This window comes from Streptopelia decaocto (genome assembly GCF_964273445.1).
Source record: "Streptopelia decaocto genome assembly, chromosome: 5".
Classification (NCBI taxonomy): Eukaryota; Metazoa; Chordata; class Aves; order Columbiformes; family Columbidae; genus Streptopelia; species Streptopelia decaocto.
In genome coordinates this window covers 25,085,163-25,113,075 of record NC_138659.1, presented here as the reverse complement: position 1 = coordinate 25,113,075, position 27,913 = coordinate 25,085,163, and the positions used below count along the sequence as shown (strand labels likewise).

General features: G+C 36.5%; 1 protein-coding gene across 4 annotated transcripts in view; it reads right to left on the bottom strand.

Moving 5' to 3' along the window:
* Positions 1-27,913, bottom strand: part of ZNF644 (zinc finger protein 644) — a 52,608-nt gene that overhangs the window by 12,428 nt on the left and 12,267 nt on the right. For 2 of the 4 annotated variants that reach the window (XM_082054830.1, XM_082054831.1), the window contains exons 2-6: positions 19,313-19,368; positions 7,649-7,721; positions 4,234-6,283; positions 3,237-3,792; positions 2,448-3,053 (exon numbers count right to left, since the gene is read on the bottom strand). In XM_082054830.1, the coding sequence (XP_081910956.1) occupies positions 2,448-3,053; positions 3,237-3,792; positions 4,234-6,252 (3,181 nt within the window). In that variant the 5' untranslated portion in view covers positions 6,253-6,283; positions 7,649-7,721; positions 19,313-19,368. The remainder of the gene's footprint in view (positions 1-2,447; positions 3,054-3,236; positions 3,793-4,233; positions 6,284-7,648; positions 7,722-19,312; positions 19,369-27,913) is intronic. The other 2 variants (XM_082054832.1, XM_082054833.1) reach the window with 2 other exon arrangements.

Sequence of the window (27,913 nt, the reverse complement as noted above, 5' to 3'; positions counted from 1 at the left end):
CGCAATTGTTTTGTGTATCAGAAGGATCCAAGTTAATAGTTATTAATTTTCCATGTAGTGCTTTAAGCCAAACCATGTTATTTGGAAAAGAACAGAAAGGAGGCAACTTGAGCCCATTAGGCTACTCTGCATTTAATACCTACTGTCAAGTTCCTATAGACCGCCACAATATGAAGCTCTAATCCCACAATGCAATCCTGCAATTTGAACAGCACAATTCTGTCGAGAAATTTCAGAGCTTGCAACATTTCCAATAAAAAGAATTTTAGAAGTCTGGTTGACAAAGTCGTAATTAAAAGTGTTTTACCCACATTACTGAAGAGCTCAATACTAAATTAGGCTGCTGTCAAAGGCTCAAAGAAAAAGGTGGTAAAACACACCACTGAACAGCTGTTAGACAAAACATTTTGTTCAGTGCATTTTCTGTTCATTACTTTAGATGCGCAATCGATAATGAAAGTTAATGATTTGAAGATTCTTGCTAAAAATCTTTGTGCTAAGTAAATGATCAACAAAGGAACATGCTCTTTATCACAGGAAAACAGTGAAACAATACTGAACTCCTCACTTACCAGACAAAGAAACCATTATAACTTCTCTGCTCAACTTCACCATAATGTTTCTCCCTTCATTTTACCAAAGATACATTGTTTTGGTCAACTAATATTTCAAGTTCTCTACTAATAAATTCTTAGAAGAATAAATAAAAAAAAGCTAAAACTACTAGCTCTAAAGCCTCTGTTTGCAGGAAATAAAGAATCCTATTCTCCAGCAGCCCACAGAAGACATGCTGTTTTTTCAGGCAAGTTACAGAAGAAAAACACCTGGCTGGTAAAAGCCTTTTTGAAAACTAAAACCAGAATTAGAAATATTTGTCCTTTTAGGAAAAACAGAAGAATTTTAACCTGATGTTAAATATTTTTCTTATTAACTCAACTGGCACAGTGCGTTAGTTGTCAAATTCTGTTACCTCATCCACAGATAATTATAGGGCCTCATTTGTAACTGTTAGTACTATGCAAGCATATGTTTATTTTTACCTGGTTGTTCATCACAACCAAAATGGTGCTACCTAATATTCAGTGGTAAATATTAAGCAGAAAGCAATACACTGTGTCAGGTTTGGCAAGCTATTTATTTAGAATTGTTTTTCAAACCTTTTAGTCTGTCAAAGACACACTTCCCTTATTAAGCAATCTCCTGTTTTAAAGGACAACCACAGACCTCCAGAAGACATTAAATGTAATTCTGTCCTACCTCTACTATGTCACTTTAGAAGTCACCTTTGTTAAGAAATTGCCACACTTTTGCAGTCTCCTAAAAGAACTTCTGAGCACATTGGATTGTTGTTGTTTTTATTTGTTGAAAAGAAGACAAGAATCTAGGTGAAAAAGTACTAGGCACTGCCAGTTCTACTAACCTGCACTGGGTAATAAGAAGAAAACCAACAGAACCAAAAAGTCAGGGGTATCAAAACAAGAACCTGCTCCTCAAACTAAATAATCCTGCAGCATTATAAGGTGGTTTCCAAACAAGAAATGGGTAAATGCGAGCTCTACATACACATTAAAAAGGATGTTGTAAGAATTGCCCAAGACTAGAAATAACTCTTATGTGACACATAGGTTAAAAGTAACGCTCTAAAACTTCGCTCTATTAGTATACAGAGTATCTAGGAAGTTGATTATAGAACTGTTTCATTAAGCACAATCCTCAGCGAGTGGCAATCACTGCCTGTATCGGTCAAGGGCTGTGCATCAGAAACCTGCTGGCTAGAACTGTATTCCAACAAAGCTTGAACCAGCACAGTTCTACGCTCAGGACAGACAGACCCTACGCAAGCATCAGGTTCTCACAGCAGCCGCAATTTTGAAACGAACAAGAACTAATCTATGTTGTAAGAGTATGTTTGCCTAAAAGCATCAAAATTAGTTGACAGTGATTCACCAATTTGGAATATTATGCATTTATAAGGGTATCAACAGTTCTGTTAGCTTGAGCAAATGCTGCTTTGCACAAACCTCAAAGATTTAAATTAAGTAGTTCCCAAACCAGCTGTTCTAATTCCCAGAAACAGGGTTACAAGCCCAAACATTTCAGAACTGTTAGTCTACCAAATATGCCTGGACACTTCAACTCGTTACTGCAGGATGTGTCTTCTTCCTTACTGAGGCTCATTTTGTGTCTGCTTTGAATTTGTAGGCCCAGCCATATGCAGAACGGAAATTGTGTGCCATGCAAGAACCCCTCAGTGCTGCCGAGGGGTGCTTCCACTTTAGGAAAAACGTGTCAGAAAAAAATTGCTGTGCTACCTCTTGCAGTCAGCGTCCTCTGGAAATGAAACAAGTGAACAGAATCCCGAATAAAATACTCTGCATTTGCACATGTTCTATGAATTAAAGGATTATTTGGAAATGTTGTCAAGACAGCTAGAAACATCTTCTTACCTGACTGCATAGTCAAGTCCATTTTTTGTGGCTGATACATCAATGGACTGTCTTCATTTAGTGGAAGAACACATTTCTGAACAAACCTCTTTCTTGCAGTTTGATTATGAATCTTTTGAGGAGAGATATTAGGATTCCTTTCTTCTCCTAACCTCTTATTTTTCAGGAGTTCTATCAGTGTAAGTGACTGATTTTTTTTCCCATCATGTAGTACTGCTTTTGTTTCATCACATTCATTTAGGAAACTCAGCCCTTCTTCCTCTGATGCAGACACAGATGTATCTTCAGTCTTTAGGCCATTATGGTATGCTTCAAGAGGTATAACATTCTGAGATAAAAAGTCATCATTTGATGCATATTTCTGAGCAACAAACGGTCTGGGAATAATGCGGCGACTGTTCAAAGCCTTTAGGATTTTTTCATACTTCTCTTCATTTTGCATCATCTCATTCAGAACGCAGATCGGAGACTTGTGTGCGTCCCACTTGGTTTTGCCAAGTCTCTTCAGGTGTCCTCGCACATGATTAGACAATCCAATTTTAGTATCAAACCAGCCTCCACAGAGCTGACACGTATGCTCAGAGGAAGATTCAGATTTCTCAATCGCTACAAAGAAAACAATTTTCATGTTTTTTGACAATTATATGCAGTTAAACACTACAACAGCAAATCACAAGGATAAGAAGAGAGGCTTGGCAACAAGATAAAGCAAGTCTTGTTTAGTGCTCAATAAATCCCTCTGTCCCCTTTAATTTATAAACAAATTTACAAAAATAAAACAAACCTTACCTTTTCTAACACGTTTAACAGGAGTTCCTGTTCCAGTTCTTTTAAAATGTTGCATTTTGTCACTTGTTGCTATCTGTTCTGGTGAAACAACATGACGAGCTTCATAGCTTAGTCCAGCTCTGTGAAGATGTCCTCTGACATGATTAGACAATCCAACACCTGTTTCAAAGGTTGCTGGACAGTATGGGCAGGACTTCTTTTCAAGCGACAAATCAGTCCAATGGAAAACTGAATTATGCTTTGGCAATGCGGATCCCACATTTTCTAAATTCTGAGGATCATGCAAATCATGCAGGAAGTTACCGCCCTCAGCATCTTCATAATACTCAAAATAAAAGCCATCATTCTGCTCATAACCAAGTGCCGATTTATCACCAGCTTCATGATCTTCCATTTTACCTTTGAATATGGGGAATAGGTTTACATGCTCCTGATTAATATCACTGTAAGATTCGTCCTCCAGAGACTGTGTAGTGTAATCACATAGTTCAACATTATCCCATGAACTTTCATCCTCCGTTTCATAGCTGTCTTTTTTCTCAGCGGAGTTAAGTTTCTGTAAAACAACAACAGTAATTTTATGCAGAAAATCTGGATAACAACCCAAATCATCTCCTCTAATAGAGCCTTTCCTCTTGGATTCTTTAAGCACTCTTTTTACAGCTACATGCCTACAATCTTTACAGCCTTCTGCCCTTTTGCAATCAAGATTACTTGGATCCATGACAAAACAATCATTACAGGGGCTACTTGATGAAGAAAATACATGTAAAGAACTGACAGAGTCAACCTCTTCCTTTTTTAAATGCAAAGGGTAAGAGTCACTAGATTTTTTAACCATTCTGTAGTTTTCTTATTTGTGTCTATATAAATAATTACTGCTTGTTTTCACCCTAGCTTTCTGCTTTGCTGCTTGATGAAAACAATTAGGTTTCTGCTCAAAGCTATTTCTAATTAAAAGGGTCTTGTTTGCAGAATTTAGATTGCACACACTTACAGATGACTGTGAAACGCTTTTCCGAGCCTTCTGTATCCTGTAGGGTCTCTTGTGAAGTTTTGCGAAGTTACTGGACTGTGAAGTGGAGCCAAATGATCTTTTTACATCCTGTTTTAAAACAGAGTTCTTTGGAAAAGTAGATGATTGTTTGATAAACTGTTTTGTCCTGCTACTGAAATCCAAAGATTCTTCTATTATGCTGCCTTTTCTTTTTTCTAGTCTAATATGGCTACCAAAGGGCTCAATACATGATGCTGGATGCAAATATTCCATGTGTTTTTTTAAAATGCTTCTAGCTGAAGTAGTAAATGGGCACATCTTACACATATATGCTGATGACTTTTTTGAGGATCCTAAATATGGATCTTTCAAGGATGCCTTTTTCTGTGTTTTTCTCTGGGACATGTCGCTACCGATAATTGAGCATTTGACTACTGCTCCATGAGCGATTCCTCGATGGCATTCCAGTTCATTTTCAGTCACAGCCATGAAATTGCATTCCTCACAGCAATAATATCTTTTATCTTTTTCATGGGTCTTTGCATGCTGCACAAATGTTTTGGGACAATTGGTACCAAATACACACTGTGGGCACTGTAACCGTGCACTCCTACCCTCATCCTGAAGTTCCTTCAGCTCACGGATTTCTTCCATCAGTTTCTGCCTTCTTTCCTGGTGAATTATCATATGTTTAAGAAGTGAATTACGATCTCGAAATGTCCTTCCACATTCCCTACATGCATAGGGCCTGGGGACATTGAGATGTCGGAAATGACTGTTCCCATCTAAATGGTACATCATATGCCTATGCAGATGCTTCTTCTCCCTAAAATTCACATTACACTTTGTACAGGGATAGAACGATGGTTCGTCAGTACTGAAAGTAGATGGCGGTTCAGAATCATTCTGTTCACATTTATTTTTTAAAGTACTGGGAAAAAAAGTGCTAGTGTGAACAGGAGAAGTATCTTCTGCACAGTTACTAGTGGGGCTATAAATGAGCTGCTGGATGGCATCAACAGCTTCCAGCTCTTCATCTGTGGATTCAGGCTTTACTTTACTCAATGAATATTTATGTGGTTCTATTATTTGTAGCTCCTCATTCTGATCTAAGAAGTCAACATTTAATAGTTTTGATTTACTAGGAATACAACTGGTATCACCAAAACAGTCTTCAGTATAGCGTGTTATTTTACTAACATCCATTTTCCTTTTGCGCTTTTTTTCTAAGCCTCCTTTACAGTGGATGGGAGACTTCTCTACTGTTTCTTCATTTGTCATAAGAAACTGTATAAACTCTTTTTGTGGATCCCAGCTGGGATCACATCCCGATCCGAAATCACCTGTACCTGAGGAAACGCCTGTTAATGTATCAACACAATCATCTTTTACTAGTAAATTTTTATCATCCTCACAAACTTCTACTTGTCCTACTAAAGTGCTATCTACACTATTTCCTACTGATTTCTGTGAATCACAACCAATTGAAGCAGAGGTAGGTAGATTTTTAATGGAATGAGTCAGGTTCTTAGCATGTGCTACATCAGGTAACAAAAATAAAACTTGGTGCTGATTTGATTTCTGTGTTGTACTCTTTGCAGGCAGCTGAAGATCATGAACCACTGTCAAAGCTGAGCAGGAATCTGTGTGATGACCTACAGGCTGTCCAGTGGTTAATGAAACACTGCCTTTATTCATAATGGAAGTCTTAGTTGAGGTGGAGTGTGAAACTGGTCCATTAACAGCCGTTCCTCTAGACAAGATAAAGTTTTCACTAGAAACAGTAGGAGCACCAGTGTGTATAAATAGAGAAGTCTGGCCTCCACTTAAGGCTTTTTCAGATCTGTCCCTTGATAGCTCCTCAGGCAGAGTCAATGTATTGTTCTTCTGAAATGACGTGTCGCTCTCTTGTGGTTTAGGAATGCCACCTTCTTCCTCAGATATGAAAGTATCATCACACAGGATTTCTTCTTCTTCTTTAGCACCAATGACTTCAGTATTTATCTCTAAATCATCCATATTGCTGGTCTGTCCATTAAGTACATTTATACTAAAAAAACCAACAAAAACAAAAACCAAACAATAATCAGGCAATCGCAGAAATAAATAATGGCAAATTTAATTTACAGCTCTCTTTAGGATCATCCTTCTCCAAACTATGACCTAAAAGTATGGTTTGAATTCGTTAAAAATGTATTTTTTTAATCTAGGATATTCAATACAAGTTTAAAATGAATCAGTGAAGCAATTAAAAAGATATACTTTTTTCCCTATGCTATATTAATAACCATACAGCAAAACAGTCACTGCCCAATATCCCAGTTCAAAAAAGCCTGAACACCTGCAGGCAAGCAAGATCGGGGAAATGGGGTTGTAAAAAGCTGTGCCAATACATTCTACATGCACATAAACACAGTTTATCTTTGGTTGTTTTCTAGAAGTAAAGACTACCCAGACATCTGCTACTTATTTCAGTGTTTGTGGGGGGGGTTTGGTTGTTTTTTGGGCTTGTTTTTGTTTTTTAAATCATACTTCCCTTTAGCACCTAGGAAACTAAAATAATCTTTATGTATATCAAAGTATTACTTTTTTCAAAGTGCTTGCATACAACTGACGTGCTGCTGCACAGAAGCCTGCAGAAATGTTTACTTTGGTATTAAAGGAGAAAACACAACTAAGCTGATTTTGAACATCTGATTACTGATAGAAACATAGAAAAGGATCGAAGTCACTGAAGAAATTAAATATCTTCCCAGCCCTTTCTTACAAAAGGATTCTACTTGTTTTAAAATAAATAAATAAATAAGATCCTGCTTATGTTATAATGCCATTTTAAATGATAAGCAAATAAAACAGCATATTCTCAAAGATGGAAAAACCCCCACAATTAGAAGCAAATATTTAATTAGGGTTTACCTACCAGAGGAAATCACCATGTTGAATCCAGAGCATGACAATAATAGTATCTACTAGTACAGGGAACTACCACGTATTAATTCCCTCTGGAAGGCCTTGTGTACATAGATGTGTCTTTCTACAAGTGACTTTCATTCATATACAAAATCATCTACCCAATGTTTACTGAGCACAGAGGAGTTACCTACACATGAAAATCAGAGCGTAATAAATAGGAGCGTGAACTTAAGTCTACCCCAGTATTTACCTCTCATATGGGTCCTCAGAACACAGTAAGCGTAACACTTTAAAACACCCATCTAGGAGCTGGAAACATCTATCTATATTTTACAGAAATCATATATTTTACCCTTAAAAAGTACTATTCACTTTGATCTTTTGGGGGATTTGATTCCTGCCTTTGGATACTTAGTTTCAGTCACTAATTAAGATTTTTTAATACAGCTCAGTTAAAAGGAGTCATTACCTAGACTCTTTGAATTAAGATGTTATAACTCACAACTAATATCCATGGCTCCCTGCAATGGTCCTTCATCAAAATCAAGGAAGACCACGCTTGACATCCTTTTTTCCTAAAGAGAGAAAAAAACTGGTTAAATGACACCACTTTTATCTTTATATGTCACACTGCAAAATGGCTCCAGCATTTCTTTTAGTTTTTCAATTCAACATTATGATAGCTATCCACACAATTCAAAGCTAGCTACAGCCTCCTGGAAATTCTGTTATTGTGCTTGTTTTGTTTCAAAACGGCAAAAGGACAAAGCAAATACTTTAACCTCCTTTAAATCTGTAAAAAACAAACATTAATGTAATATGACATTTACTAGTTTGAAGATAAAAGTAACTATAAATATATTTAGAGTAGAAAAACAATGACAAAATTTGCAATTAAAAAAAAAGTTTCCTTTGCTACTCAATCATTGAAATAGCCAATTTAGAAATACAGCAGTGCTCATACCAGATGCATAATAAATGCTTAAAGTGTATGAAATATTGTATTATTTATCTATAACACACTTTTATGCAAATGTTCTACTAGACACCCCAGTTCCTCATCTTCTCCTTTCATAGATTTTGCATTTCTTTGCTGGTTTGAGATGGGTCATTTTCCACCATAATAACGATTTCCAATAAGATCGCATTCAAAGCTATCACCCTAAAATGGTGATAATGCACCACCCAGCAGGAGTCTTTACATCACGCATACAAGTTAGAAATGGACAGTGCAAACATGCACTACGAATCAGTAATGCAAAAGTCAATAAAAAGAAGTGAAACCTCCAAGGATGCACAACAGCTCCAACAATTTTACAGCTTAATAGTGGAAGCTTCATATAGTATCCGGCAGCAGAGACATTCACAAAAACGTTTAGAAGAAATTTAGTAAGCCAATTTTGCCTGAAAGATGTGTTTCCCTCGTTTTATTACTGCAGAGGTAGACAAATGCATGCTCAGTCAATTTGAGAGCCTATATTAGCTTTTATCAACAGGAAGCAACGTTGCTAACGAAGTGGTAAATTCAGTGTTAATGAGTGGCTTCACTGTTACCACCTCTGAAGTAAAACCTTCCATGTTCCAAGTTACACCCATCTGTTCTGGTGTGAGGGGTTCAGAGGAAGAACAGACGCTTTCCATTTAAAGCAACTTCATCGGTATCCCCAGAACAGCGGGGAGGCGAACCGAGAATATCCTGCCTGCCTGGAGATTGCAGCCCTCATTATCAGAACGGCTCCTGAAAACTTCTCACAGGTTTACGTGCTGAAGACAAAACCATGTTGCTCTACATACAAAACCATAGTGACGCTAAATATTAGTGTTAAAGCTTAAGTTTAAAAGGTGGCTAGGGCATGGTGTGATCACCTTTAAACTGAGGCTCTCTTCATGAGAGTTATCATGAGCGGTATCTAAATCATTACTCCTTTCCATGTTGTGTATTTATGGAGATTGTGAACTACTCCATATGGATCTGATTAGAAGTCTTCTATGGCAATATTTCTGTCCCTACAGATTTCAGCCTTTGAATCAAGCCTGAAATGCTTTTATCATTGCTGTAACATTGCTGTTAAATTTTAATAATTTTCTGCTAATTATCACATTTTTCCAGCTATCAGGGTGGCACAAATCACTATTTTATGTGCAGGACAACAAGAAAGTTTGCAGTTTTAACAGCACGGTATTAAAGAAAGCATATACAGTATCTTTTAAAATTATGGTAATTTAAAGTCTTGTGATGACACTGAGCTAAGATGCAAAACTTCATTTACATTACCTACTCTATGTGTAGAAAGTTATGCAATAATAATGACAGGTGTAACTAGACACATGCAAGAAAACATTTCACATAACGCCATCATTTTTGAGGAAATGTTATCACCTCACTCCTACCATTCAGGGAGCTCAACACCCAAACTTACACCCTACTGAATCTGAATACTCTTGAAAAAAAAAAAAAAAGAAAAAAAAATCATTGTAACAACTAAGATGTACTGAACGCTATGCAATATTCTTTGCATATTTCCATCACAGTTTTAAAATTATCTCCTCTATACCATATCAGAAATACACAAATTACTAATTCTGTCAAAATATATTGTAATTAATCCTTACTTATTGTATTTGAAATATTAAACATTGAGATCATACTTTAAAGTTGCCACAAGTCATATCCTGTTTTATCCTCTACCCAGGCAAGCACTATACAGTTAAGGTAGCTTTTATTTAAGCACAAAGTGCAATATACCTAGGAGACAGGTAAGTGTGAAAATGGCAATGCTCAGAAAGTCTACACAAGTGTACACAATCCCAGGCTCAGACCTTTGTAACATGCTTTATCTAACAGGCTAGGCCAAATTCAATTCAATTCAATTCAATTCAATTATTTCAGTTAGGCCTAGACTGACTGTAGTGCAGTTAATAGTGTTATTTCTGGTTTACACACTACGCTATTTACTATATAGGAATTATTTCATATTCAGAAGTAGAAAACAACCAATTATTTAGCCAACTAAGCTACGTTCCATGTCTATTTAATGAAGTACTTTAAAATCTACATATTTTTTATGTTGTTTTCGTTCATAGAGTATCAGTTTTTAAAATCATAATGAGCTCTGCAGATATGACTGCCTGTGGCCAGATAGTCTAAGCATTGAAAAAGTGTAAGGTCAGAACTATCTTCAAGCTGACAGATCATCATTTAAATGCCTTAAGCTAATCTTATTGTCTAAAAAATCTTGAACATCAGTATTTTTGCAAACTATCAGCACTTGCTATAACACCCTCACTACACTATGTCTTGAGGTTACTACAGAAGAAATGAGGTGATAATTGCATATTAACATAATTATTCAGTAATCCCTCTGAGCAAGCTTCCTAGGTCACTCAGTAATTCAAGTTAGATGCAACCTTCCTGTCATCAGATCTATGCTGTCCACTTTCTGTTCATTAATAATTCTTTTTTTATAGGAATGTACTTAATTACATTATTAATTGTATTTATTACCAGTACGTTCTTATTTCATAATGACAACCTTAGCTACGTAATAGAGTCACACACCATGCAGTACCAGTTCATTAAAACTTACACTCCAGTGCTATGTGTACTATACTACTGCCTACTAGTAGTTGTAGTTAGAGATTTGTCAGTTTCTGTAACAAAACCCACTTCATTTTACAAGAATTTATAATAGATCTGAAAGCCCACTGGAGCTGAAAAATTAAGATGGAAGAATTTGGTTGAGTTTGCGAAAAACATTAAGTGCTTCTCTGTGCTTTGATAGCAAGTTTCTCATTCAATTCCTAAATATAAGCCAATGAACTAAAAGTCCAGAGCAACTATTAAGTGGCACAAAAACTTAGAAGCCATCTCCTGAATGGACCGAATTTACTCAGCCTACTTAAAAGTAAATGAAGAAATAGAAGGTCTTTCAGCAGTGCTGTAATGAAGGAAAAAATGTACTTGTCCTGTGCTCTGTAAGGCCTTGTAAGTCAAGTTCTTTAAGCAGATTTGTGAATAACCAGGACACTGGAGGGATTACTCAAATACTCAAGAGATAGTAAAGTTTCAGGTTTCCACTGTTCCCATTTAGATTCTTCATTAAGACTTTGTTATGTAAACAGAGAAAACTAACTAAACCTATCATTCTGTCCACAAGCATTGCTGTAATAAAGCTTTCTCAAGTGACAGATATTAAAGATGATGGAACCAAAGCCACAGATTTTAGGCAGCAAACAGCAGACCTGAGAGAGCTTAAGTACATCACAGTACAGGACTAAAGAGGTATCTCCTTCCATTTTGCTCCATTATGTGGTCTATTTCTTCAACTTAATCATGGTAAACATCAAGCATGTAGCTTTCATCAAAAGTAAAATGTTTAAGAACCTTTGGAAAATGAAGGTTTGTATAGAGTAATAGAGGAACTAGTAGTGTATTAGCACAAACCAGACACATTGAGGAAAAAAACCCCAACAAAACAAACAAACAAACAAAAAACTCAAGTTATTTAGAGGATAGCTGGACGATATTTTTGCCCATTTCATACAGTACTGCACACAGTTCACTCCTCCTGAGTTTTGGGTGTTACTTAGCAATATGAATACCCAATGTCAATAAAATCATGATACTTTGACCGGTAGAAGAATACCTATTACTCATTTTCCACTTCATCTCTTCTTAGAAGGTATCCAGATCCATGCACCCTTCAGACAGAAACAGAACCACAAAGCCTGACAACCAGAGTATGAGTCAGTGACTGCCCTTGCCTTCCTCCAGCTCCTGTGTTTGCACAATAAATTCTTGAAAATATATTCCCTTCTGCACAGCAGAGACACTTTGTAGGCTGCTTTACTTAGCTTTGAAACCTTCAAATGAGCCCAAACATTTCCGGATTTTTTCTGAACTTCTGTAGTGAAGGGGCTGCTTGTTCAATATGCACAACACCATGAATACTGCCCTCCCACAACCTACTTTACATACAAGTATATGGTTGTTAATATAACTACAGTCCGAGGAGTTCCACTGAAAACTAGTTATCTTCAATTCAGATCCATAGCTGACCACATGAAAACACAAACATTAGAGAACTCTCACAGATAAATAACAAGTCTCTCATATTAAAAATTATTTTTAAAGCAGTAAGAAAAATTACTGATACAACACTAAGAGGTTGTATTATGCCTAAATAAAGAAATACAAAGTTACTGCCACTCACAATACGACCTGTTGTTATACTGTTGACAGATTCATTGAGTTGTCATATCTCCGTGGAAAAAAGCTGAACAAAGAGAAACTTTGAACTACGAGTCGTCACAAAAGCAGCTTATCTTTTCAGGAAAATTATACTCAGAAACACCAAACCTGACGCACACTTCTTCAGAAAGTTTATTTACCTGAAACTTTTTCCTATTGAAACAATTTCTTCAAAAGCTGTGTGTCAGGTAGCAAGGAAAAAAAAAAAATGTTTCCTTAAAAATGTCAACATTTCAGAAACTTGATTTCTGGTCTAAAATGTTTAAGAGTAATATTTTAACATCTCACGTGTAAAAGGAAACAGTACACAACTGAAGAATGACTGTCTCACAATTCAGAAATCATAGCGGAGAATACCATTACTGCCACCAACCATTCTTAACCTTATTCCTCTAACATTGATTTGCTTGGGAAAATAAACCAGTTTGTCACAATAGGGTGCATCATGCTAAAATTCAATACAGAAATCAATAAAATAAATGATGATACAATTTAAGTGTCACAAGAATCAGATGCATGACTTAAAAAAAATACTCTTCCATTGTAAGTGCTAATCGAGCAGTTTAAGATGGTTTCATTGGTAGAGACTTTTCAAATTGAATTAGGTATTTTTAAAAGATGCTTAGCCAGTACAAAAAACCAAGACTTTCAATCTGGTAACTTAAGAACAGTCACATATTGTCCAGCAACTCCCCACAGGCTTCCGTAACCTCCCTCAGCACTCCACAGTAGGGGACAGCCATGTTCCTGCAGCTCTTTGTCTAGCAGTATGATCTAGTTTGAATTGCATTGCCATTGGTTCCTACTAAAGACAAGATGACAATCAAATATTGAATTTTCCTATATGCAGATACACATGGAAATGACTAGCAGCATTACAGTGAGAGACATATTAAGTTTGAAAAAGAAAGACTTAATCCCTTGTGATAATACACACTATTTCTCTCCAAAACTGTTCCCTTACATACTTTTACATGCATAGATAAATTGTTTTCCTTTATGTCAATATCACAGGCTCACACCTAAATAAATTAAATGTTTGAGAAAACACCTATCTAGTTCATCACCATTACCTGTGTTTTTCAGTCAAACGTATTCTTGAGCCTCAAGTATGGTTCCAAAAATTGTTTTTATCTAGACATAATAAAATGGATTATTTTAGTAACCACCAGCATTACGAAACAAGAACGTTTTTGCTCATTACGGTCTATAAATAAAAGCCCTGCTCCCACCCTTGCTATGAGACAAAATTTTTATCAGGTTACCAAAAATTAAGGGTTGTCAGCAGTACAAAGTCTAGTTGGTGGCCAGTATCTCACACTGTATCCTGGGGTCAGTACTGAGTCCAACACTGTTCAAGATCTTCACTAATGACCTGCATGACGGGGCAGATGGTACCATCTGCAAGTTTGCTGATGATATAAGACTGAGTGGAGTGGTTGATACACCAGTGGGTTGTGCTGCCATTCAGATGCACCTCAGCAGGCTGAAGGAATGGGCTGACAGAAACCTCATGATACTATAATTTGATGCCCCAGGCCCGCCTTTCTATCTCTCTTCCAGTGTTCCTGTTTTCCAGAGTCCTCTTGCTAAATAAATAACATCATTACTCATTAGGTAAAGTAATATTATCTCACTCAAATTTATAAGCATGCATTTACCAAGTCTCACCACATTTTCTACTAGTATTTCTACAATTCAGGACTTTCCACAGGATGAACCCCTCCTTCTGTGTCACCAATTACTTAGATGCCTTCTCGCTATGTCACACCTCAGAGGGGCCTAAGGATGCTGGATTCTCAGTGGTGGCTTTTCAGGCAATACGATAAAAACATTTCCTCCCCATAGAACCCCCTCCCACCAGCAATGCTGCTGTAACTCCAGCCACAGGGAGTGACACATTTCACAGTGAGCGCGTGTTTAGGGGAGTACCCGCATTCTTCCAGGCTCTAGTCTCACTCCTACAGCCCTTACATGGGGGATGATACTAAAATGAAAGATCTGCTGTCACTGCAGAAGGTTCTGGCTTGCAGAGCAGAGGAAGCAGTCTCAACATGGAGCCATGTGCTGTCAAATTACTGCGCTATACATTCGAATTATGCTTTTCTTTGCAGCAAAGCCAATTTAAATAACTCTTGCCTCCTTCTACTCTCCCACATTCCTTCTGTCATACTTCATCAGCAATTTCATTATCCTGTTTAAAAGGCCGGGATCCACACACTGCTGAACTGGCACAACCAAGAGGCAACAATTCTGAGTAAAGGCACAAACCTTTACCAGCTTTGTTGACAAAAAAATCTACCAGGGAATCTTCTCCTAAAATTTATATCAATAAATTAAAAAGTGAAAATATAGAGAAGATTTCAGAAGGCAAAAAAGCAGCTTTGGCAAGTCCTCTAACTGCAAAAGACAACATTATGAAGAACACTACCATGAAGCAAATTTTATATTCTAAAATTACTTGAAATACCTTACTCGATCTAAGTAAACTGCTAGAAGTAAATGTAAATAATTCAACTAAAGAACATAAACTACATCTTCTGAGAATACTACTAACACTAGAAATACTCTTAAATTACATATCAGATACGATAGCTAGATTTTCCATAGACATCTACAAATGCAAATCCTTCCAGTAGTTTAAATAAAAAGTATTTTCATTTATAAAACACATCAGTAATTTTTAGAATTTTTAAAACAAATCTACTCCCCCTTAACCTATGTTTTGCAGAATCAAAGTCACTTTATCTGCTCAAAACGAAGTCCTTTTGAAGCCAGGTACTGCCACCAAGTGGTGGTGAAATTCTGTATGCAAATTTAATTATTCCACATGAATAGAACATACAGAACTGAAAATGTTCCCCCAGCTGCCAAATATGAGAAATGGTGTACTAACACAAAGACATTTAAAATTAATCAAAGCAGAACCTACAGAATTTTCATATCCAAATCTAAAACTGATTTTCCATTTAAAACTGTTTTTTTTCCTACAATTTGTTCTTTTTGTTCAGACACCTTTTGTGAATAGTTGAGTAAATAGCCCTTTCTTCCAATACAAATCCAATATATATCAACAAACTGTTTTTAATTTCCATAGCTCTGCGCAAATCCCCAATGATTACAACTACATGGCCACAGAAGTCTTATTTTCACCGTAATCCCAAATTCCAGAGAAAGGTGAATTCAGTAACCAAAGCAAAAGGCCTCTTAAGTTATAAACATCCAGCTTGTTACTTGGATAAACAATTGAATGTACTTCTGTTAGCACGTAAAGACCACAGCCAGACTGAGAAGCATTTTTAGAAGTCAGGTATATTTGACTATTTTTACAGGATATTTCTCAAGTTCATTAAATTATATTGTTAAGTACTTGCATAAACTATTCCTGAACTGTCAGTCCTATAGATCACAAATGAAAACTCACATGACAACATGACGCTGCATAATGGATTTACAGTACAACTTTCTCAAAAACAACATTAAAAACATTTAAACCCAAATTTATTGAGACAGATCTTTGAACATGACACACCTCTCAACTTTGGAAAAATTCTGACCTTATATCCTACGATACTAAATAAAAGTTGTAATTCTTTTTATTCAGCATGACCTGAAACACATCTAGTAATTTCTCATGCTTTTTGCTTTTTTGGGTGATAAGTATTTGCTGTACATATTTTAACAGTATCATGAATTTTAAGATTGTCTTTCCTGCTAATGTAGAGACTAAACTCTGAAAGCATGCTATCTTTCCCAGTTATAAAGAGACTACCTGAAACTAACATTCTGCTTTTACTAATTGAATTTAAAACCTTAATGTAATGAATTACATTAGTGATATTAACTCATCTTTACCAGCAAACTGCTTCTCATCATCCCGTATGTTCTCAGTGATCAAGGGTTAAAAAGCCAATAAGATTGTATGTAACCGGCAGGTCAAAAAAAAAATCTTGTTCCTTTTGAGATTAAGTAGAAAAAATTCTGTCAACTTGGAGAAAGTTATCCTCACTGATGAACAGATAGAGTAAGAGTTTTTAAAAGACTCAAAGCTATATAACTCTTTACATGATCCAATGAACAGACAAGACTCATAATTTCAAGCGACAAGAAAAGACAAGGTCGCTCCCCTTAAAATCTGACCTCGCTCTGCACACTGTTACAGGAAAATTCAGTACAAGCATCTACTTTCTGTAGTGTTTCCTGTTACACAGAAGCATGACCCATTGAGTCTCAATAACACATTGAGACCAAGATTATTTTTTCCTAACTTCCCCCATATTTAAAACAAAATAGGTCCTCCTACGGAGCTCAGAAGATGCAGTCAGGAAGTCAGAAAACATAAGAACAAAGACTATGGTTATCATAACAAAGTACATTCACTATTTGTAAATAGTATCTTACATGTCTGTGTTTTTAGCTGGCAAGATTTTTTGTTCTTAATTTCCAAAAGTCAGGATTTTAAATCTTTTAAATTTGCACGAGAAAAGTGAATTATTTGAAATTAGAAGAACAAAAACCTCAAATCCTTTACTTAAAGAAAACGTACATGGAAAGCACATCATCAGAGTCATTAGGAAACGCATTTTGGTCAAGAGTACAAGAAAAACATTTAAGCAAATCATTAAGTTGCATTTTCAGCTATTGCTTTACATGACATAAGCTTACACAAAAGGACAAGTCTGTACAGAGTTGTGGGAGTTTATTGTTTAGAAGCCTACAAGATGCTGCAGCCACTACACTCATGAGTGGAGAAAGAAGGCAGAGGCAGCTGGGAAATGCAGGTTGTTCTTTAGAATTAAGTCTTTTAGTCATCCTTGCTGCCGTTCTCTGAACCTTCTGCAGCTCTGCCATGTCGTTTTTAGTCACAGGACTAGACTAGTACTCCAGAAGCAATACACATTGCAATGCAATGCATCTATGGTACACCACAAATTTGTATAACCGGATCTGGTTTTTGTTTTGTTCTGGTTTTTGTTTTGTTCCCTGATAATGTGTAATATTTTCATTGATTTACTGACTATTCAGTTGTCATTTTCACAGAACTGTCAGAACCTCAAGATCTCCTCCAAGCATCAACAATACTGATCAAACATCACTACACTGCTTCCATGTATTCTTTCACACATTTTTCTGTCCTTTTGTTATGTATGCAAGAGTACAGTCTTTTTCCTCAGAGACCAGCTCTTTCCTATTATACACAGCTAACCATCATTGAGATGAAAGGTCTTTGGACTTCCATCCAGAAGATTTCATGCTTAAAGAACACACTCAGTTATTTATATACAAGACTTCTCAACTAATTTTCTGTATTTAAACCAGCAATGAGATAACACATTCTGTCTCTTCTTAAGAGACAGAACATAAACTGAAAGCATGAGAAGGCACAGGGAAAAATCTATATCTTTTTGTGAATTCAAGTCCCCTGCCTAGCCCTGATTATTGTTTTACACTCATCCTCAAATAAAGTATTGCCTTTTGCAGAGTTATATTTATTCCTTTTCATAAAGCAGCATATTCCAGAAACTTGCAAAGTCCGGCTAATGCAGTAAACATCCTCTGCACATAAGTATATGCATACTACAGCAGTATAGCTTACTTCTAAGTGTTCATAGCTCAGAAGACAATTCATAATCTAAGTTCTGAATCAGTTATACATTATACAAAGGAACGACACTGAACAGAAGAGTTATTTTCAATTCCCACAAATTGTTCTGGTATAATCAGTATTTTAAAGTTGACAGCAGTTGCCCTACAAAAGTCTTAGCAGAACAGAAGATAGAAACAAAGCAGGTCATGTCTATTTTAAAATGTACATACTACATTTAAAAAGTTACATTAAGTTTACATATTAATCAGAGAGTAGAAATGAAGAAAAAGCTGACTTGAGCAAACAGGATCTCCCTCTCACCTCTTTGAAACATCAAGTCACCACAAGCAGCTGTATTCTGAGACAGTACATTAGTGAAAGAGCAAGCAGGGAACTTGAGAAGCCAGTTGTCGTTTGTTACAGAAGCCTGTGTACATGAATCCACCATGTCCTGTCTCCACAGCAGAGAACTTACAGAACTTTGGGGCCTTACCTAAAGATACGCTTGAAAGACTCAAGCTAAAATGGATTAATGCAAATCACTCTTTGTTAAATGTTTCACATAATTTAATGAAGAAGAGATTAATTTTAAAGGTCAAAGTATTCCTGAAGTAGAACATAAGGAACATGAAGAGAAACAAAATCTGGGCTTAGCTAAATTATTTTCTGTCAAAATAAGAGCTGGGGGGAGCGGAGGAGAAATGCCCAAGTTACAGAAAATTTTTTCTAGATGGACACTTTGCAAGTGCAAATGGACACTTAAATCCTACAGCTCATGAGTACCAGCAGTACATCTTCATATACTTTGTCTTTCAAATAGCGCTCAAAAAACCCAAACCAAACCAAAACCAGAAACCAACAAAATTTCAGTATTAAAAATTCAAAATGCTATTCTGGTAGCTGGTAAAATTTCCAGCATAGTTGTTTATTAATAGAATAAGTGCAAGTTTAACATGCTGCTTAGACAATGCAAAGTACACTTTCAGTATTTTGAAACCAGATGGATAATATGCAGAGGATGAAACTAATTTGAAGTACCCATAACTTTGGCTCACAACAGCTAGCAGAACGCCTTGATAGCTTTTTGACTATATTAGTTGCTCCAAGAAAAGCATAATTATCATAATAATCTTAAATATTAGGGGGTGTGTGTGTTTTGTTCCTACTTTGGTATGGACATAGTGTTACTTCTATGATAACTTACAGTAATCAGGATATAAATTTCAATACAATTTTCACTAACCACTTTTTTTCTGAGTGTTTGGAAGTATGTGCTAATGAATTCATAGAATTTGAAAGAAACCCTCCCCCCGCCAACTTCTACTCACCTTTGTTTGTTTGATTTGCATTAAGCTGCAATATCCACTTCCACATTAAAACAAACCTGCAAAATAAAACAAGAACTTACTGTACAGCTGTCACTGTTTTTTGCTTGTGTTCTAGACCATCAGACAAGACAGGCAAAGTACAGAGCTAAGGAATCAACAGCTACAAATGTATTCTATCAGTTTTGTCTCAGGGTAGAAATACCAACATTCCAGTGGTCTTCTCTCAAATATACATGCAATTTTCAAATAACATAGATGTTGGTACTTTAACTAAAAAATCTACACGAAATCACACCAAATATACACACGCTATTAAACTAATTGGGCAGAACATGGGAAAAAAGTTGCACGGCAAGAAAAGCTCTGCTGCATTTTCTGCTAGTGCCTTCCAGGTCACCTATCTTAAGTTCCTCGAATGGGGAACAATGCACAGAAAGGAAATGGTTACAAACTAAAGGGATCTTTGAATCTTTTTAGCAAGAACCATCAACATATCTGAGATACGTTGGCAAAGTGTTGGGCGATTTTAAACCTGGGCCTCGCTAATTTCTCGCCCTTCCTAGGACAAAGTTGTGATTATTACTTTAAGTCTAGCTGGTTCATTTTAAAATCACAGATTACTTTGCCTTCATGAAGGCTGACTAATGTCAGATTAAATGCTTTAATTTCAGTTTTGCTCATGGATCTTTAACAGAACTATACAAGGCAATTTTTCACCTCCTAGACTATACACCATTTGGAAGAGACTCTGAAAGTCACAAAAGCTGCACAAAATCAAGAATGGATTTGGATATAGCATCTCTACAGAAATGGGTCTACTTCTAATGAAGACACAACAAATTGCATACAGCTTCGCAGAGAAGGTTATTTGTATCTAGACTAAACTACTGTAACCATCACCAAAACTAACTCTGAGAGACCTATCCTCACATACTGCCTAAGATTCCTTCCCTCCATTTGTTCACACACACAGCTTTCCCATTCTGAGTTCCCCAGTCAGTTTGTGTCTCAAAGACACCTGCCTAAATTACAAAGAGTAAGGAAAGACAGGCCTTTCAAAAAAGTCTTGCTGGGCAATATAAAGCAACAGAAGACAAGTTATCACATTGAACTGTAGTCTTGATGCCTTAATGTTATTCAAAAGATATGTTAATTTCTCAAATAAGTTGCATTACAGAAAAAAAATGAAAATTCTTTAGTCATGTTTTAGAGTAATATTCACATTACTAGCCTAGAGAAGCAGAAGTGCTATTTTCAAGCAGTGGTGGAGCCCTACTGTATGTTACAGAAGGTAAAACTAAAGGTACAGTTAAAAACGCCCAAAAACCACAACCCCCACGTATGAAAGGCCAAAACACCTTTCAAAAAAACGGGAAAGAAGTTCTATGCAGGCTTTACATTATCAGACGCTAAGATTCGCACAGTAAACCTGCCAATTTCAGCTGGGCAAAGCCAATCCCAGCCTAACACTTCTCTCACTGCAAGTAAGAATGATACCAGTGACTGCCCCTGTGCAAAATGATCTCCCACCACCACTGTCACAATTCTCACATGTTTTGAACGTTGCAATTGCTCAACATTAGCAATAACCTTTTTCAACAGATTTCATGGTTTGTGGTTCAAGAGCAGATAGAATCTTTGCATCAAAGGATTAATCCCAGACAACTGCAGATCAATGTACTACAGCAGGCTGTCATATAACTCATCACTCACTAACAGCTTTCTCATGGAAACACATTACTTTGGACCAACCCATTTACTGACACAAACCAGCAAGTCTTACTCTGCAGCGTTTGTCTGGAGGGCATGTACTCTTGTACTCATTGAATGTGCTTTTTGCAGAAAACTTAAATGCCAGTATTCTTGAATGTAGGTATTCTTTGGTTCACAGGGAGCTCACAGACCACTCTGGGGATAAATTTGGGCTTACTCTATATCTACATCTGGCGCAGAGGGAAAGAGAAGGGAATAGAGAAGATGTGCCATCATAATTTGGATATTGTCCAGCTTCACAAAGAGACATCATCAGCAAGCCAACTGCTGAAGGACCAAAGGCCTGGCCACTGCAGCCCTGTGTTACAAGCTTCAAAGGGACCTACAGAATTAATTCCCCTTTTCAGGATTTCAGACCCACTGGTGTTCAAAGCTCCACCCAACGGGAGACAGTACATGCAGTGGCATGCAAACACCTTGATGAAGGCAATGCAATCTGCACCAAGACATCAGATTTTAGCTCAAACTATTGATGGCATTGAGACTCTATTTAAAGCAGCCCAACCTACAGTACTTAACCAATAGTCACTTCTCAAAGGTCCTTCTGCTGTCAAGGAAAATTCCTCTCACTCCAGCACAAGCAAACTCTAACACCTCATTTCAAGGGTGCTGACATTTGGAATAATCAAGCACCTGAAATTCTTTACCAGCAGATCCAAGAGAGGTAGTTCTCCAGGACTTCTTAAGGAAAGGTAAAGACATCAAAATCACAAATGCTTTGGCTCCAATTTTCCTGCCTTAATTCTCACTATCAGGAAAGTAAGTGAGAATGAAAGCCCTCTCCATCACCAAGTAATAAAGACAGCATCAAAAGGGACTCAGAAGCAGGTAAGAAATGTAGTTACAGGGCACTGACCTTCAGGCCTTGCCATTCAAAGAGTGAAAAGGGGCCCACCGCAGTTACAAGGGCTGCTGTAAAATGGTTAGGCTCTGATCACCGATAAGCAGCTGCCTGTTCTGATAAGGGCAGAGAACAGGAAGTAGAAGAAAACTGCAATGGTGGAGACAAGCAGTATCTCGTGTACCCTCGTGATACTGAAGAAACACAAATGGACTGAAAGTGCTTAAAAGCACAAGTAGTTCTGACTAATTGGTAAGTGTGAACCAAGGCTGGTTCAATGCTAGCAATGATCCCCTTGCCCAGAGACAATACAAAAGAGCAGCAAACCAATGATACTTCTTTTCACGCAACACATAAAAAAAGATGAAGTAGGCACAAGAAGTTCTCCAGTCTGTAGGCAATGACAAAGTCACAGCTGTGGGTATTGCCCAGAGACAAAAGTACAATGTCTCAAGTGTATCTGAGCTACAGAGAGAGACACAAAGAGACTCTCAAAAAGCATTTATTTGAGTAATAATTTAGAAGGCTGTCTATACAGGCTGTAAAATAATTGCTACAGAATGCACCAGACTAGTTAAAATTTTTAATCTATCTTTTTAGCTAGAGAACAACTACAAAAGCTTCCATAATACTGCTTTCCCAAAGAAACAACAACAGTTGCTACTTCAAAATCCAGGTTCATAAAGAAAAACTAAGGTAACTATTTCACATCTATAAAGATTTTATCCATGACTCTTGCATGAAGCTCCTAACCATTCATAATACAAGGTTTATAAAGACAATTAATCTGAGTTTAAATGTAAGTTACTACAGAAAACTTGTCTAACAAGCTGGATCTTATGTCAAGAATAAATTTGCTTTCAGTCACTTTCTATTATATTATTAGGGCTCTGTTTCCTATAATGAAGTACCTCCTATAACATGCCCCCCTCTGGGGAAAAAGCTTGAGAAACACTAGAATGCAAAGGTGTACAATAAGTAAATAAAAACTGTAGTAATCCTGACATGAATTTTGATCTATTTATCTACTGGTTAGCTTTTATTTCCTAAGGGATCTGTGATAACTGACATTTCTACACCTATCTGGGAAAAGCACCTAACTATCTTTAAGCACCACCTTCTCCTGGAATGTCTACAGTCAGGAACATAATTCACAGTGCAATTTTTTGGTGGGTTTATTGTTGTTGCTGCTTTGGGAAGTTTGTGTGTGTGTTGCTTGGTTGTTTTTAAGAGAGTTATAATGCAATACAAAACTAGCCTTTGCCCCATAGCTGGTGATGCTTGTGGGGGAAGGAAGAGGAAGAAACAAAGGCTAGAATAAACTACACTATACAACCTACTTTTGTTGGTGTAAACTATGGCTTAACAGTCCCATTTCATTATATTAACGTAAAACCACATAAAAAAGTTTGCAACTGTAATCTTGACTTCAAGTACTTTCTGGCACCTACAAAAATGTGATTAGTTGGTTGAGAATGGCATTTACTTTTATTAGGTTACTGTTGTCCCAGCATTAAAGTCTGCTAAATTCAAAAACTATGGAGGAGAGGAAGAAATTTCATCCTGGTATCTGATGCAGCTCTGGAAAATGTCCACAATCTTACAGAAATCTAATAATCCTAAGCATTGACGCAGGAAAAAACAGCTAGTAGAAAACAGAGACTGCTCTAAGAAAAAGCTATTACAAGAAGCCCAGAAGTTCCAGCTAAAATTGTACACACAACTACCAAGGATAAAATAATTTCAGAAGAGGACTGAAAATGCAAGAACTTAGACGCCAAGTCTCCTCAATCAGTTAATACAGCTGAAAAGCTCTTTAAATACAAGCATATATTGCCATTTTCCCAACAAGTAGACAATAATGACCTTGTACGTACTAATGTAGTTTCCTGCTTTCTGTTTGCACAAGGAGATTTCATGCTCTTTGATTTCTATTAAAAAGTGTAAAAATAACTTAATCTACATTCAGTACCCACAAATATTCATAATATTCAATGTGGATGAATTAAAATAATCACTTGAATTTAAATATGAGGTTTTCTAAAAATCACAAAATTAATTCCCTTTGAGAATTTGTAAAAGTCCTCTCAATCTATGCTACCCCAACCTTAGTTTAACCAACTGAATTATATATGTCACAATCAAATTTATCAAAATTAAAATTGCAAAGGAAAAACAGTTAATGCAAAGCAATGTTTAAGTGCAGGTACTGTACTGAAGCCTGAATTATCCAGAAGTGAAATTACACAAGAACTTAACACTTCACAATATGAAGAGACAAAACTTAAGTCATTTTACTGGAAAAGCTTCTGACTTCAAAGAATCTGCAGTGACTGAAAAAGAGTGAGCAAGCAAGGGACTGCAAGAGAGATGACTGCCTCCTGCATTTTGAATCTCCTGCTAGATCTTGAGTTATCCGAAAAATAGTTCAAAGAGGCTACAGTTCTTCCTTTGTCTATTCATCACAGTAAAAAGCCACATGCACAGTTCCCAAAGCTGTGGTGGGGCTTTCACGTGGAAGTGTTGAAATGTCTCATTTTTCTTCTTGGAGAAAGTTTTGTTTTTTGACAACACCCCGTATGGGACGGTGAAGCACTTCAAGGAAAAGTGTGACAGCATAGAAAATGAACACAACTGATCATACCTCAGACTATGAAGCTGTTTCAGTCCAAAGAAGATTACAAGTAGATGAATACAACATTAATAGGAGTATCACAGTAGGGAAAAAAAGTAGTAGCTTGAATAGAAAAAAATGAACTTGTGTTTTTACCATCAATTAAGTTCAACAACAGATTTGATTATTTCAAATATCTCTATTATGTAAATGAAAAAAATGGAAAATTCACCAGAATGAAAAATATTGGGGTTTGGACAATAAAACAAAAGGTTACTTTTCCTCTCCATCACTAAACAGATAACGAAGTAAGCATTTCAGATGTACACAATAGGCACACAATAAAGATGGAAAGATGTCTACACAGAAGCAAGGGGAAACAAATATAATTAAAGAGCCGTTTACTTTCAGTGTACATTATCCAGTAAGTAATATGTTAGAATCAACATACAAATGAAAGCATCATAAAAGCACTAAACTGAAGTATCTGTTTAAAGATGGAGTTATGAAAATGTTTAGAACCTCAAGGTCTTAAGATAAAATATTAATATATTGTTTCTGAAGGTTGCTTATCAATGCAGTTTCCCCTTTAGGTAAGATTAGTTGTAACATTCTAAGCATCAATACTTAATAATCCATAGCTAATTAAATCAAATGGCATTCTTCACAATAAGAATTACCATAAGCAATAAGCTGCAGAGAAATATTTCACCTTCTTTATAACTTCTCTACCATTTTAAGTTACAGATCAACATACCACTTGTGTAATAAACACCTGTACATGTTCAGTCACCCTTCCACCCATTTATCTTGACTACGTGAGCCAGCTCTTCATTTGCTGCATTTATATACCTTAAATATAACAGCTTCTATCAGATAGGAACAGCTTAAAGCACAGAATGACATCATCTCTCCATTCCACTCCAGACTACTAATGGCACTGTACATAACCTTGGCATCATCCTTGACACTGAACACCTCTTTAATTATGCTGTCAGCAAAATCTTGTCAATACATTACCTGTGCAGGAACTGCCTCTGCCCTTCAGCTGTGGAACCACTCTCTCCTCCAGTGTGAATTACAACATGTTCTTTCACAATATCATCACATGAGCTCTACATACAGCACCCCAGAATGCAGTGACTATAAGCATGACATGAATGCACTCTGGAAGACAGAGTTACATGAGACCTTGCCTACCTCACAGAAATTTATTATGGTTCCTTACAAATTCAAACTTTGCACACCCTGTTCCTCAGCTGAAACTAAGTAAACAGAAATCAAAACCAGAGAGCTTCTTCTCTGAAGTGCTTCTCTAAGGAAGCAACTGCCTTAATTAAAAAACATGCATTTTGTGAATGAAAAAAAAAAATTAGAACATCTGAGGCAGCACTTTCCATATGCTAACTTTAAGGAGACAGCCTGTTACATTTCAGGATTCATTTTTTTAAATACCAAACTTTACAGTGGTGTTAGACATTTGTAGTGTCATCCTCTCCTTTCTACAAAACAAAGATTTTTTAATAAAAACATGAAGAAGGCAAAGCTAAGCATAATAAAAAAAGTTCAAGTTAAGGTTGTATACATCAAATTAGTTCATCCCCTTTTGTGTACCACCAAGCTGCAACATTCTATTGTCCAAATGACTGTCTTTACATGCTATGCATTTTTCTACTGCTTGAAACTTGTAGTTTATGTATTTGGCACATATGCCTGTAAATGAGGCAGATTTCCACTGAAATCAGTCAGAAGACTATTTTGTACAAGATACTCAAGGCAGGTGTGAAATCAGATTGTACAATAAAAATAGTACATAAGTACAACCAAAGTAAATAAAGCATGTGTGCTACTTGAGAAATACCATGTTTTAAGTACAGATACTTGCATTCCAAGTCATAGGCAACCATGTATTTTAGATGTATACTTTAAGTAAAAGTGTTCTTAATTTTTACCAATGACCACTGAATAATCTTTCATAGGCCCTCTGAATAGAGAATAGTTTATTAGCTCCACCTCTACTGAAAGAATCCAGTGTCTTTTCAGATGGGAAGTCTGACAAAGAACTTCACCCCCCCCCATCCCTGCACCGCCCCCCCCCCCCGCAACAAAATAACTGACATACTATATTACACACCTCTGAAACTCTTCAGCATTAACTGCACTCTTCACTATTAATTAAAAAAAAAAAAAAGTCAAAAAGTTTATTCCACAATACATACACTTATGTCCTTATGAAATAAAATACAATGCAGATCCCTGAGTAAAGTCCACTCTAGAATCTGGTCTTTATTCATAAGTCTTCAAATAGGATTTAGGTTGGCCATATTTTTTCATTTTGAACTTAAAATATAAAAATATCTTAAATGAAAGCTTTGCTGCATTAAAAAAATAAATTAAGGGCTTAATTTCGGAAAGCTAGGATTATGTTACCAAATACTTTGTGAAATAGTATCAGGGCTTTTTAAAAAATGATTACCAAAAAAGATTAATATTCTGTACTGGGTCTCTTCTGCACGTTGTTTTATGTGGACATTATGTTTATTAATAAAATTTAAAACCATTAAGCATTTTTGGGGGGTAGAAAAGCAATAATTAAGTTTTAAAAAATATTTACTAGGAATTCATTTTTCCAATAAATAGACTGGTATTCTAAAGCAAGAATCTTGATGATATCCATTAATATCTAAACGGATTTACATCTCAATTCCCATCTAGGACACTTTTACCAAAAGCAATATTTTGCACAACATTTCTAGTAGTAGTTAAAGCAGCACATTAACAGTCAAGCCATGTTGTTACTGAGGCAACAATGATTTCTGGTAGCCATTTTCTTTTCAGATTTAACACTGTTCCAAAGCGCACAGTTCTTACTGCAATCTCCGTTTAAACCCAAAGGCGGCAAACTCCTCAGCAGTTTTCTCTCTGGCTGCACTCTTCAGATACCTCCCTCTAGACTGCCTTCTAATGGATTTACCTAACAGTATTCTCTAATGCTGGACTTGACACCATTTCAGTTTACACTAATGAAAATGCAACAGTATGGCAGTCCACTTTTTAAAAAACATTCTACAATTAGGAGACTAAAGAGTTTGCAGGACACTGGGAGAGAAGAACAGCGATGTGATTTATTATTTTAACTGGTAGGCTCTAAGAACACAGCCCAGGAGAAGATCGGCAGGTGTACAGCATTGGTCACTGCGGCAGCAGCCACAGGGAACCCCTGCTCACATCATACGTTACAAAACCAGAGCAGGTGCTGTGGCCAAGAGCAATTTCTTAGCAGATTGACATCTCTCAGGATCTTCTGTATTCAGAAAATGGTTTTAAGACAAAACTAGCACACACATTCATTTCCAACTCCTCTACATTTTTG